Here is a 14,126-nt window from a genome sequence, read left to right as displayed (position 1 = left end):
AATCTTCTAAACCTCCGAGACACCATCTATCTGGTGATGTCCGAGTAGGCATGGTCCAGAACCAGCATCCTCGATAGGAGTGCCTCCGCGACGGTCACAACAATCCCCTTTGTGCGTCCCCGACGCCCCATATTACTCAAAACCGACCCTGCTACAACCCTATTCATCGCGGATGGTGTTGTGGGAGAACTACTGCCCAGAGTGACAGCCTCATGGGCGAATTTGAGACGTCAAAGCCCACGATACCCCCAGCCAGGGGGGGATATTACCGAAAGGCTTCAATTGAGGAAGAAGACCAAAAAAAAAAAAAAACCCCCCCAAACAAAAGAAGGCGAGCGACGGGTTATTCCGACTCACATCTTTCAGCGTCCACGCCTTGACCTAGAGAAGGCGACAGGGTGGAAAAGGGCAAAAAAAGAAAGGGGAATAGCTTCGTTTCCTACCTGGTCGAAACTTGTCAGTACCAGCCTGCAATCACGAATGCTAGACAAAATCTCACTATTGACGAAACGGAGGCGTCGTCAGTCTGCAAGCCAACCGTAATCCCCTTCTCCCATTTCATCCCTAGGAAAACATGACCCCTTCCACCAAGAAAAATCCAAATAAAAAAATTAATAAAAAATTAAAGACGACACGGAAACCGCCCGTTTCAAAACCAGTAGTTCCGCGCCCGCGACAATAGCGACAAAGCCCATCACGATAAAGGGCGCTTTCAGCCACCGTCAAATGGAAGTAACAAAACACCACACACACCCCACCCCTTTTTTTTGTGTTCCCACCGTCGTCACCTTGCCTCTTGAACCATCGTCCAGCTCCGTTAACTAGTCTAGCCTTAAAGCTGTCATCCGCGGCGACGACTACCATCTCAGGAAACAAGCGTAAAAAAAAAAAAGGGGGTGAGAACAATAGTATAGTATTCGTAAGGGAACTAAACGGCTCCCCCCCGCCCCGTAGCTTCCTAACTATCCGGGCATCGCGGACGGCCTCGTTCCAAAGGTGCCCGGCCGACCCTCTGCTCCAAGCTTCTTCTTCTTCTTCTTCTTCCTCCTCCCCCTGACGATCACTCCCGCTAGTCGAGGTAAGCGAGGCACCAGACAAACAGGCCCCCTTCCCGCACTTCAGAGGGCCGGCCGTTCGTGGCCCTCTCGATAGTTGTTTTGCCAACCGGATAGATAGAGTAGACGATACCGCGGCTGCTGATCCTTTCCGTCCATCGTCGCTCTTGCATCTCACTCCCCCCCTCCCCATCACCACCACCACCGCCGACGACGCCGACGCCGACGCCGCCACAACAGCCACCAAAACCACCACCGCCCAGACAACCAAGCGAATCGTGATAGAACGGGGTTAAGCCGGCTGATCAATTTTGATCTATCGGCCGAAGATCTGCGACACATCTCAACCAAAAAGAAGACGAGAATTTACTCGGAGAGCTCTTTTATTTTTGACAAATTCTTTGCGCCTCAATGCCCCCCCCCCACCCCTACAACCAGTAAAAGACCATTGGCTCCAGCCAAGCCTGGATTTGAATGGGTGAAATGGATCGCCTAGAATCTCGACACATCGCCGCCGCCGTGCGGCTAACCCGTCGCTGTTGGCTTTCCCGAACCCATTCGTAAGTTGGACGACGTCTCTCTCCCAGGACAGGCTCGCCAACCCTCATCTCAGCCTGCCAAGATCACATCAATACCGCTAGTCGAGTCATGTACTCAAATCGTCATTCACCTACGTACGTCTTGTCTAGCTATGCATCTCTGCGATTGTGAATGCTATCAAAAGTCTTGCTTGCTTCAATCAATTGTGGGTGAATGCTTCATGGCTATCCATACTGGCCTCTGTTCCCTTGATATCGCTCTGTCTGAGCTCCCCTCCCTTATGTATGTGTTCCGTAGTCGATGCCAAGAGCGTTATAGTCCTCTTGTCCCTAGCTGTACAATCCTCCTCTCTTGTCCGAGAGAATAAAAGTTAACCGGTTACCCAGCCCGTCATAATACCATGCCCACATAACTCCGTTCCATGCTGAAATATCCGCCGGTGTAGTTTTGTTCCCATAACGCCCATGTCTATATGTCATATAGTGAAAAAAGGGGGGTCCTTGCCCACTTCCAAACCGGTTTTGACCGGGTTCCTGCATCATCAAAACAAATTGATATGCTGTTTCTGTCGGCCATCTGGCCCTTCGTCATTTGCATTGATCAATATTCTTCCGTATTCTCTGAATACTATGTTGACCTTTCGATTCCTCGTTGGTCTGTTGAGGTGGTTGGCCTTCGTTAGGGCCGCCTATGGTTGCGGCCCTGTTCGGATGCGAAACTTGTCACGGAGCTTGTCCGCCAACTTCGCCCTGCGACTCCTCTCATCAGGCTCGGCGCCAGATCTTTCTTCCGCTTCACCCTGGCTTTGCTGCTGTGTCCTGTACTGCCGCAAGGCCTGGATCCGCTCTTCAGCTGAAGCATTCCTTAACCTATTGAGGTCGAACAACCGGCCTGGCCGTCTCTGGGTGGTCGAGGACCCGTCTGTCTCGTGTCCGTCGAGTTCCAAAGGTGGTGGCAGCTCCTCAGTGGGGTTCTCAGTATTGTCACCTTGTGGCCGAAGATCGAGACGACTGGCGCATGTTAGTAAACATAAACGTATTTGTGTGACATGCGCAAAAGCGCGTCGACATTATTCACATGGGGACATTGGGCTTGTACTCACCAGAGAGGGCAGGTGCCCGAGACATTGACCAGCCATGGGTCAACGCAGTTGGGGTGGAACTTGTGATTGCAAGGCAGCACTCGCACGTCTTCTCCAACCGAAAAGTCTTCCGTGCAGATAGTGCAGCCCAGGTTCGCCTCGTCTTGCTGCACACCGCCAGGCTTCTCGGTCTCTGCCGGTTTGGCCGTGACAGCAGGAGCCGCGGCCTTGGTTGTGGTCGTGACTGCAGCGCCTATCATTTCTGGGGCAACGGCAGTGGTCGTAGACGTTGTCGCTTCAGTGCTCTTGGCATTTGCTGGGACGGAGTCATGCTGCCTATGCTCGTCGTGGCTTTCCACGCCCCTTTCGTTCGTGGGAACGGCTGATGCGTTCTCCAACTCAATGCTAGGGTCCGGCTTCGGTATTCCATCTTGACGTTCTCCAAACTTGACAATAGGCAAGGTGTCTAGGACGGCACGGGCAAGGCCCTTCGCACGGCTTTGGCGTGGACGGCCATTGAGCGCTCTCCGAGGACCGTACCTCTCTGGGTAACGATGGGCCCTGACGGCACCCGTGACGATGATGATGAGAAATAGCAGCGTAATGAGACCAGTGATGCTGTAGAGAATACTCATGGCAACCGCTGAGTTGTTACTGCCTGGAGCGCCTCCAGGCTCGCGGCCGTCAGTTGTCGTGTTTCCTGTAATGGTAACCCTGAGTATGTCGACCTCGTTTGTGCCATTGAGAATGTGCAAAGCCTGAGACGCATCTCCAGCATCCTCCATCGTGAATATGCTTTGGTAGGGGACCTCGCCGGACAACGAACACCAGTTCCCAACGGTGCTGTACAGGACAATAGCCTTCGGCTTCTTCTCCATAAGAGTGCTCAGCATCATGTCCGGAGTGATGAAGCCACCGCCTTCGGGTTTGTCGCAGGACAGGTAGGCGATCTGGTTTTGCGAATTGATTGAATTGTAGTTGGCAGTGGTGGCGGAAACCATAGTACCCTCGATGCGGATTGCCTGCTGCTATGTTAGCCATGTTTAATATTTTCAGACAACGGACGATTCCCGTCGCCGTCAAGACACATGTCGTACCCCGCGGACCAATTCGGATTGGTTCAATCCCAGCGACTGTGTTGAAGGTATGACGATGAAGGTCAAAGGCACAACGTCGCCAGCAGCCGAAGACAGCTGCAGCTGCATTGCTGACTTTTGGCCCCAGGAGGGAATGTCATTCTGAGACGTTATCGTGGCAGCGCGAGCCGAGTTGAAGGTGGCGGCGGCGGCCAAGGCCAGGCCTAGCAGCATAGAACGAGCCATGTTTGCTTGTTGACTCCACGCTCCCTTTCTCTCTCACGTTCGCGCGACGGTCGACGTCGCCTGGTGCGGACGGAGGAAAAGAAATGGGATTTTCGGATGACAGCTAGGATTTCGAAGTGAAATGACAGTCGACACGGATGTCAGAGGAGTAAAAGTGGAAACCGAAGAGTTGACGATGGAGGAAGCGCAGTGCGGAAGGGCATGCAGTGCGGTGCGGTGCGATGCGGTGCGGTGCGGTAGGGTCGATGCAGTAGTTTGCAGGACTAGACGTGTGTGGTCGGGTTCGCTCGCTAGCAGTCTGAAAGAAGAATATGAGGGGGATTGGCGTGTCACATTTCCTCGGAACCGTGAATATCAGATGGACGTTATTTCTCCCTTCCGGATTTCCCAAGGTTTTTGATCGTCGAAGCCGAGCTAATGCGGCTGTGGGTAAATGCGCTATGCCGTCAATGGGAGCGGACGGTTAGGTGGCTTGTGGTCGTCGTTGCCGTTGTGGTCTCGCGTGATGTCGGCGCCAAAAGAGAAAAACAAGGCTGGACGACAGGAACGGCCGGGTCGGAAGTGTATAAAGGGAATACGTTATGGTCTCGTGGCTGTTGATGAAAGGCGGGAAAGAAGCAGACAAAAGTGACCGGAAGTAATGGGAGCGGTAGTGACGGCAGCAGGGAGGGTGGAGGAAGGGCAGGGAGAGTCAGTACACACACAGAATCCAGTAGGAAAGGTGGATGAGTGCCAAGACGAATGTGGGGGAAGTGATGGCGGAGGTTGGTCTCAGTCGCAGTGACACAGGCCACAGGCATGCCCGGGAGGTTTGGTCAGCTGCAGCAGAAGGACGGGGATTCCGCAAGATAAGGCGACTCAGCACCAAGGACAAGGTATCGCTGATAAGAGATTGCCGGACAATTTCGAGTACGTTTCTCTCTCTCTTCTGTTTTTAGCAACCTTCCACGGATACTCGCAGATCTCCGGAGAAAGACGAGCTCGCTGGCAAATGACACCGACAGCAGCGGAGGGTGGGAAGAAAAATAGATAAGAGAGAGAGAGAATGTAGCAACAAGTAACAACAGAGCCTCAAAATGTGACAGCAGATGTCGAGTTTTAGATGTCAAAAAAGCCACAAATCCACGCTACAACCCCCACCAACCCGCTTCGCTATGCCGTCCGTTAAGCCACCTTAACTCACACCTCAAAGACCTGAGATGAACCTGGTCTGATTTTCAGGTGTCGCAAGTGAGGCTCGATTTGCTGTCAGTGTTTGGTGACCTAATGAGGCCGCTATTTCCTTCTCATTTCCTTTGCCTTTCTGCCTCGTCTTTCCCTCATTGGCTCTCCTGTCCCGGCAGACGTAAACTGAGTTTTGCCGCGGGAATACGGAATGCCTCACGCAAAACCTTCTTGAGGTATCCGCCACGCTTGAACTTGGTGGGGAGGTACATTGACTGGGTCTACTATGGTGGCTTAGCTCACAACTCCAGACTTGCTGACTCCAGACTCCAGTTGCGAGACGCCGCTGTAATAATCCTCAGGCTTTAGTTTACATGCCTTCCTAGGCAGGTGGGCCTCTGTTCTGTTCTTGAATCAATTTGCCGTGCCGCACGGAACAATTATTAACTCCCCGACCCAAAGGCCTGTTAAGGTTCACCTTGCCGGGTGCCACCACAAGACCGCAATTGTTACTGCCACGTTTTGGCGGCTTTTTCAGCGTTTTTGGTGGGAGGAAAACAGTAAGGGGAAAAGAGGTCTGACTTCAAACCAAAGATGGCCAAGTCCAGTTTAGGCTTCTGCTGGGGCGCAACGGCATAACGTGGCAACGGTCTCGCTCACTGGCCACTTGCCATGCCAACAAAGATGCCAAGATGTGAAGATGACAATGTCCACAAAACCACAAGACCGGGCCTCAATCTGCCTCTGGCACGCGAACACGAGTCGCATCGAGTAGAGCCTCACTTTGAGATGATGCGGAGGTAGACGGAGGGCGATTGAAGCAACCATCCCCCACCCCGTGTCCAGCGATACGCGCTAAACAAGCTTCTACTGTTTTGGTTTTTGTTATTTTTCGCGTTCCAAAACTTGAGGCTCGAGGTAATCAATCCCCTGCGTGTTTGGGGGGCGTGTTATACTAATACGTAGTACGTAGTGTACAGAGCCGCTTCCACTCAGGGCTCTGTGCTGATCGCTAACGCTTCAGATGCAACCGTTGGACCCGGTCTTGGCAGACTTCGAGACTGCCCTGTGACTGTGACGCCTCTCGCCGGTTTCCGAGTCGAAGCACGGCCCTTCGCGGCCCCGGTCACCCTTGCTCCTTCCCTCCTACTACGTACTACCAGTGTCTGTAATTCTTGGAGCAAAACAAAGAAAGAGGAAGGAGGGCATGATGCTGCTGCCTCTCATTCTTTCATAATGTCTCCATTTCCCAGCTCCTCCAAAACCCAATTGCACAAAATCCTCCAATCCATGTATCCCAACCCGTTCTACTCGTTGCCTGTCGCAAACCTGGGGCCGAGTTTCTTCAGCTCTTCACTAAAATTGAGTGGATGCGACAAAAGAGGCCAGCCAGTTGTGTGTGGTAGATTGATCGCCTTACGGGGCATCAGCGATTCGCAAAACCTCCGACGCACGCTGAGACGGTGAGCCCCGTTTGAGTGCAACTCAAACGGATAAAGCTCAATGCTATATTCCCACCACTCGCGCTTCTCTTGCCACACTGTCTCTAGTTCGGCTCCGGGGACCATCCAACTTGGTGGTTCGCAAGCAAACAAGTACCATCCCTATTAAGAGGCCCATCATTCTTTCAATTTCACACATCAAGACTACTCTCGACGGAACACGTCTCTCAGCCTTGTGCGGCAGATTTTCGTTGGCTAAACGAGATACATTGGGGTGATCCCTTGAGCTTCGTTCCACGGCCATCGGCAGTTTGGTATCGTCTTCATGGGTTAACCATACCGGTTGGACCAGCTTGACTTGTGACATAGTTCCGTCGCGTCTCGGCTCAAGTTGCTGGTTTCGTTAGTGTTGTTGCTGGAGTCCAGGCCTATCCTCAGAGATCCGGGCCTGGACCCGAGCCTTCAACTCCTGAGTTCCAAACAGCAGGTTATGCCAGATCTCCCGGCTACCTCGGAAACTTGGCTTCTTTCCGGGGCGGCTTCCTCGGCCTCCTACCGATATGTAATATGCCCTAGCCGCATCTCCCCGCCGCGCATGTGTTTCTCCTGCCACTCTGCAGAATATTTCGACGCAGCCGTCGCAGTCTTCCTTGGGGTGCCACATCACCACTGAGGCGGTGAGCGTGCTTTGCAGATCATCAGCTTGACCAATTCGGCCGAATTTCATAGCCACGATAGTCGCCAGACACCCACTGATGGCTCGCCTCCGAACTCGTATGATCAGCAAAACTTCTTCGGTGTTTTGCCCGCCCCCCCCCCCCCCCCCCCCCCCCCCCTTCAACCTCACCACCCCTCAAAAGTCTCGCGATCTCGTCAGGCAAGAGGCTGATTTACCTCTTAGTTCAACTCTATCTCCCCCCATTCGGGCCCGGCAAACCTGCATTTCCGCGACACTCACTGTGGCCAGCCCCCCTCTTTTGGACAAGACGATGAGGTCCCAAATGGACAACGAGACATTTCTAGCCGGCCAGATCCCGGTTGTCTTTATACGCTATCCGGCACACACTTCCGACGTCAAACACCAAGCTTCCATCGTCATTCCATAGACGAACTCTGAAGGGAATCTGTTGTCGGTATGGATGGAAGACCTGTCCTAACTGGCCACACAACGTTTGACGTTGCATTATCCGCATTGATCTCACTCGCACTCTGAGGCAAATCCCACTCGCCACTATAGCAACCCTTAGTCGACCTGGACGAACGCCGCGCCAATGCAGAGCGTTTGTGTGGTTCGCCCATCACACACACCCCCCCATTCGGCTGCCTCGGAACTTTCTCGTCTCTGTCGTGCTTGGTGATCGACCATTGTTCAGTCTCAGATGCCAAACTCATCCCCACGCTTAACCACCCAACAGAAAACCCCATGTCGTCCAGTTTCCCGATGTCTACTTTTATCTAAATTGGCTTTCCACGTGCCCTCCACAGCTCTCTTCTAACCTTCACGTAGCATGATCATACATGTGTGGAGGATCGAGCAAAATGACTGCTCCTACTGAGCCAGAAACTCGTGCCGCCCCATAGCCCTTGTAAACCATGACATGGTGAAGGAAGAGGGAAGAATCATCGGGGAAAAGAAAAAGGATAACATGCCGGCCACTGGCCACACTTATGGTTCTTCATGGGACCTAGACCAGGCGGTCGGAGTTCTGGCTCAGACAGATGCTGCGTCTGAGAAAGTCTGCTCATCCCGGATCCTTGACCGGCCGGGCCAAGATTCAGACTGTCGAACCTACCCCAGATAGTCCCGTCTTTTCCCACCCGCTCTCTAGACCGAGCCGCATAGAGAGGCAGAGAGAGAAGGAGGTAGAGACACACAAACACACACACACAAACACACACACTTCCGGCACGAGGTCGGCACTTGCCTGTCATTTCATGCCCCCCTCCAGACCGTTCTAGAGTTACAAAGACTCGGTATGGCTTGACTGGCATTGGACGGGATACTGGCGTGACTTGTAATATTTATGCCAAGCCCTGGGCGGCAAGCTTTTTGTCTTTTTTACCTTTATTTCTTTTACTGGCTTCCTCCGTTCGTATTCACTAACTCTGCCTCGCTCTTTCCTGAACAACCTTTGTGCCCTATTACCCTTCGTCGGAAGTTCCAGGCATTGAGAACGTGCCTCTCGATTTCTTGCCACGATCGAGTCACGCTGAGGGGAACGGACCCTTTTGTGGTGAGGTCATTACCCGAATTCAGAGTTACGAATATTGAAATGGGAAAAAGGGAATGATGAGCCTTCCCTTGATGAAGTTTAATAGCCGTTCTTCTCTTGCTAGTGTGAGGTAGAGAACCGCTCCAGATGATAGTTTGGCCAAGGTGTTCTTGTAAAGCGAACGTGAGTTGATATAATGAACACTCACCACCGCGGCGTGCGTATCCTTTTTCGAAAAATTGACGCCATGCCTTTGCCCCAGTTCTGCTACGATATCTGTAAACTTGCTGAACGTGTCGACACATTCATCCGACCAACCCACATCATCAGTCTGGTAAGCGGCAGGCGTTCGCCAACAGCTCCCTGGTTTCGGATGTCTAAACCAGTGGATGAGCATTGTGCGCAACGACGTGGCTCGGGAAGCAGCCGGTCGCAGAGCCATGCTTGGTTATGCCGCCTTGTCCGGCGCGGAGACTTTGACCCCGGCGGGAGCGAGTTCTGATTCTTTGGCACGAGAACTTCTTCAAGTCCGGTTTCTAGAAAACAGAAGCGAACCCAAGCCACACAGCCGGTTCATCTGAAAATCTGCCGAAAACAGGAGAAAGCAACGAGGCTTTCAGGAAAATGAAGGACTTGGACATTCGTCTGATATCTTTGTTACAGAGTTGGTCTAGTCCCTTACCACACTTTCCAAGCAGACCGTCTTACACACAGGGCCATGTACTCGAAAGGGAATAAAGCATCGAATGTTGTTATTACTGCATTGACGCCCCCTTACCGGTTTGTCATCAGGCACTGGTCACTGGTTTCCGCGAACAAGTTCGAATTCGGGCACAACGCATGACTGAGCTTCCACGTTCGTGTTCGTCTCAAGTTTGTATTCGGACTTGAACTGGGGAATGTTCCAGAGAAGAAACGGAGTTCGTTCTTCTCGCGTGGCCGCGCGACCAACTGGTCATATCGCCGCCATGAACACCAAATGCGGTAGCAACGGCGTCGAAAGTGCGGTTCCTTTAGATTTCTTCCATGTCTTCCAAGTCGTCAAGGATCGGCCAATCGCCAACCTCAACCCGCTCGGGCCTTACAAAGACACCGTGCTTCAGCGTCGACTCTTCGCCCCAATAACGATTCCCATTGATGCTGCCGTCATTCTTTCCAACGGGTTCGTCAAGGTGAATTCCGACCCAGGGTCCCAAGCCCCCGGGGATTTCCTTAACTTCGCCAACGTATCTGATGATACCTCTGCGGGAGTCCTCGCCGCCTACTCGGCACCGCTTGCCAACTTCAATTCCCCGCTGCTCAATCTCCTGCTGAAGGGCAGCAACCTTGGCTTGCTCAAGGCTTGGCGCCTCGGGATCGAAGCGACCAAGCTTCTGAGCCTTCTTCCATGCTAAAACAGAGTCGGTCTTTTTTGCATACTCCTCCTCCGGCATAACATACTTCTCAACACCCGAAGTGTCCGTGAAGTTCGGGCGCGCTCCTGCCGGCCGCGTATCTGCCACCTGACGATAAATTATGTCAGCCAAAAGGGCACTCCTGAAAGCAGAAAACCCTTGGATACACCGTAAGGCATCGTTCGAGGAGGCCTCAAAGTGAGTGGGAAGAATCGGGCGGCAACTATACCGCCTCATTTTTGTCACTGGACTGAACATGGTCCATAATAAACGTATATTTTGTCAATGGCGGCCAGGACACCCTATCATGGCGAAGCGTGATCGAGCCGCCATGAGCGAGCTGAAAAGAACATGTGGGTTGGGAAAGGCCCTACTTACATGTAGCTCCGCATAGGGGGCAAGTGGGAAGGCTGTCAAATGTGCGTTGTCTTCGTCAGCTGCCTCAATCGGAATGCTACCCGAAGCCGTCTTGAGGCTGATTCTCTGGGACGAAGGCGGGATGCCCGTAATGGGCTCCAGCTTCGACCTGAGCTGGCTGATGGTCCATGATGGGGTGATACGACGCTCTGACGACGAGTTTTCCGAAATGACTTGCAGAGGAACGTCCGCCATGGTGGGTGACTTTCTCTGACTTCTGGGCCTGAGTGAAGAGGAAATTGGGCTAAGGGTCTGCCTGGCTGCAAGGAACACGTGGGGCGTCGCGGAGTCTCTTGGGCGTTCCGGCGTAGGGCTCGTGCTGTCCCCGGGGATGAAGAGAACGTATTTGCTTGATAAATGTTACCGAAGGTGTTGTGATGGAGCAGCAGGGTTCAAGAACCAAGCGTCTTAGGTGTAAACCGGGCAATATTTCGTTGGTTCAGAAGAAAGCAATGCGCAGTAGGGCTGGATAGTCCCGCCGTATGCAAGTCAGACGCACGACCCAGTCGCTCGTTAGGCCGCTCTAGGAAAGCTACGGTTTTGCCACTGACCACCGCAATTAGGGTTTAGAGGGTCGGTCAGGCAAGTAGGGTATGAAATTCTGTCTGGTGACGTTGGGTGTTGTTAGAAGGCGTGACTCCCGTCAGGTCGGGCTCCAGAAGTTGAGGTGTGGTTGAGTTGTCGTGTGCCTGAAATGTGTGAGATGGGCGAAATTCGGTCAAGAACGTGGGGACGGCTCAAGCCTCACTTACCCAAGAAGCGGGTAACGGAGGGGGTGTGAGCCTAATGACTCATCTAGCCCAGAGCAAGCCCCACCCGCCAGCTCATGCTTCAGCCACATATATACGTACCGTCTCTGTCTTTGTACCCGCACCTTCCGCCCCCAACTTGGGTTTTGGGTGAGGATCCTACGGGCGGGAGAGGTACGTCCTGCGGTGATGACTTGTCAACCCATCCACACTTTCACCCTCTCACACTCACCCGGGCTTTGTCTGTACACCGCCAAATGGCAACCATCAACACAAAGGGAAGAAAAGAAAAGAAGCAAGGAAAATGCAAACGCGGCATATACGCCATACCGGGACATGAGCCCTCCTTGCTTCGCTCTTACCTACGGGCCAACCCGGCAATGCCTCAACCCGAATCTGAAGCTGGGACATCCATGAACCGACCATATTGAAGCCTGTCAACACAGTTTATCGGCTGTGGCTAACTCTTTCTACTGCATGATACAAGAAAAATAAGAATCCGGCTTTGTGACATGGTCACACAAAAATCAGGCGCAGCCGTCCGAGGCCGCTTCAGACAAGTTTAACCTTACGGCCGGCAGAAACAATGGCATTGGCATGATTGGCGAGTCTCCGTTTGTAGACCACAATCCACGGGAACCGTTTGCTCGGGAAGCACAGCATCGCAACAGCGGCATCGATGCAGTTAAACGTCAGATTTCGCGCATGCAAAGACCCGTCTGGTCTGGTCTTGTCTTGTCTGACATAGTCCGTTCTACCGCTCAATCCTGGTTTGCTACACATGGTAGGTACTAGTAGTATCATCAAGCATGCCGACAACCACGCGCGGCAAACGGAATTGGAGCGGCACCCCTTTGGAAGGCTAAATGGTGGGTGGGTGGAATCGGGCAAAGGCAACGCATATCGCGACCATTCGGAATTGACCAAGGAGCCCCTCGCCATTCTTACATGTAGGTGCAACCAGCCTACTGCCATACGCATCACTGCCAGAGTTGCCACAGTACATATCCATCCATGTTTTTATCCCCCAGAGATGCACCGCTCTAGTGCAGGTCTGCCAGCGATATGATGATCCAGCCACTGAGAGGACAGCACAAACGAATAAGATGAAACATTCCTGATCATGTTCGTTGCAGAATCATGATAACCCACACACACCAGTGAACGTGCACATACACACATCCATCGCATTCTCCAGTCTTGCTCGCAGGGCGGGCATGGGACAGTCGCTCGCAGACGGGGCGCGGCACGGAGCATGTTCTGTGTTGGACTCGGGATGGAGAAACCCATTGGCACGAAGCGCTTTCTTTTCGAGAAGAATCCTTGCATCGTCCTTATGAAGGAAAATTCTTAGTGATTGTCTATGCGTCATCGTCACAAATCACCTTTTGCGTCCGAACTTGCAATAGCCCAGAAAGATTGGCATTGTGTTAATTTCAATGCAACTATTGGAAAGGCTTGGAGAAAGAAGGTGGACAATACGATGGCGGCCTCAGATCGCCAACATCCTGGCTGTCAGCTGAGGGTAGACCAGCCACAGACTGCAATGGCATCGAATCTGCAAACCCTTGGACGATGTTGAATGTTTGATCTGTCATGGGCAAACTACCTCCACTGCGCGCCAGATCTATCCTTGCTACCCGATCCGCCAGCGGTCAGCCGCTATGCCCAAGAAAGATCCGGTTCTGCAATGTTGGCTGCCGTTCACCGCCACGTTGGGTTTCCTTTGTGTCACCGACAATTCATTGTGCTGGCCGAGTTTGTGCGAATCTGATCTCTTGCACCCTTCTCGGGACGGAAGGAAACGCTAGTGACAGAGGATAACGATCAACGAAGAAGCATAAGACGTGAAGCCTCTTTTTGAGTGAGGCCAGCCCAAGGAGGGCATCCATTTGAAAGCAGGGATATCTGGAGTGCATCTATCAAACTGGCCACCCCGTCTCTGCCCCAGCCCTCCTCGACCTGAACATTTGGATATGTGCCATCCGCCCGTCTCGTGTGGGCGTGGCCGTCAATCTGTTCGTCCTTGCAGATCTCCCCATGACGTCGACACCAGTCATGGCGCGGGAACAACTGGTGAGGCAGTCCCGGGACAGGGATTCGGAACGGCGCATAGCCAGCACAGCACATCTGGCTATATCACACTCTTTTATGGAGGTCGGAAAACCTACCGACGACAAAATTGGAAGTCGTGTCGCCAGTTATTGTTACCCTGGCCCTTGTTTCCAGTCTATTGCCGGACTATCATTAAAAAGGTTTGGAAAGTCTACTTGTGTAATGTCTCGTGTTGGTGACGGGATTAGACCTCCCAAGGCTGGGGCTCCCCTGAGTAGACGCTCTCCGTGCAAGGCCGTAGTAGTAATGCAAAGTCAACAAACGAAGGGGGAAAACAGTCAAGGGAGTGCAGCGAAGAGAATTTCCAATGAAATTATTCCTTTTGGACGTCAGCCCCCGAGAGGGAATGCAACCCCAGTCCAGCGGCGGTGCCTTGTGGATTGTTAGGCGGCTGCCACTGATGTCGAGAGTCGTTTGATAGGCTCTCACTTCTTCTGACACCACCAACAGGGAAACGACATACATACGCTCAAGCTCACTTGACTTGCTTACTTGTAGACGGCACGGGGGTGACTAAATTGTGTGCCCGCAGCCTTCACGCAGATAACGACAGCTGGGCTATCAATGGTTTGGCCCACAAACCGCGGCGGATCAAACAAAGATGCAAATGGCATCGTCCTGTCGTGGCTCAATA

General features: G+C 52.8%; 2 protein-coding genes across 2 annotated transcripts; both read right to left on the bottom strand.

The window, feature by feature from the left end:
* Positions 1–2,283: 2,283 nt before the first annotated feature.
* On the bottom strand, positions 2,284–3,998 carry CTRU02_203479 (E3 ubiquitin-protein ligase; the record flags this gene model as incomplete). The annotated part of the gene is made up of 3 exons (XM_036724103.1): positions 2,284–2,605; positions 2,698–3,698; positions 3,774–3,998. 3 exons carry the CDS (start codon positions 3,996–3,998, stop codon positions 2,284–2,286), a joined length of 1,548 nt encoding a protein of 515 aa, XP_036584217.1.
* A 5,832-nt stretch (positions 3,999–9,830) lies between these two features.
* CTRU02_203478 (cell polarity protein alp11) lies at positions 9,831–10,823 on the bottom strand (the record flags this gene model as incomplete). The annotated part of the gene is made up of 2 exons (XM_036724102.1): positions 9,831–10,319; positions 10,590–10,823. 2 exons carry the CDS (start codon positions 10,821–10,823, stop codon positions 9,831–9,833), a joined length of 723 nt encoding a protein of 240 aa, XP_036584216.1.
* Positions 10,824–14,126: the final 3,303 nt, after the last annotated feature.

The sequence above is a fragment of the Colletotrichum truncatum genome (assembly GCF_014235925.2).
Source record: "Colletotrichum truncatum strain CMES1059 chromosome Unknown Contig_0002, whole genome shotgun sequence".
Lineage (NCBI taxonomy): Eukaryota > Fungi > Ascomycota > Sordariomycetes > Glomerellales > Glomerellaceae > Colletotrichum > Colletotrichum truncatum.
This window is presented reverse-complemented; position numbering and strand designations above follow the sequence as displayed.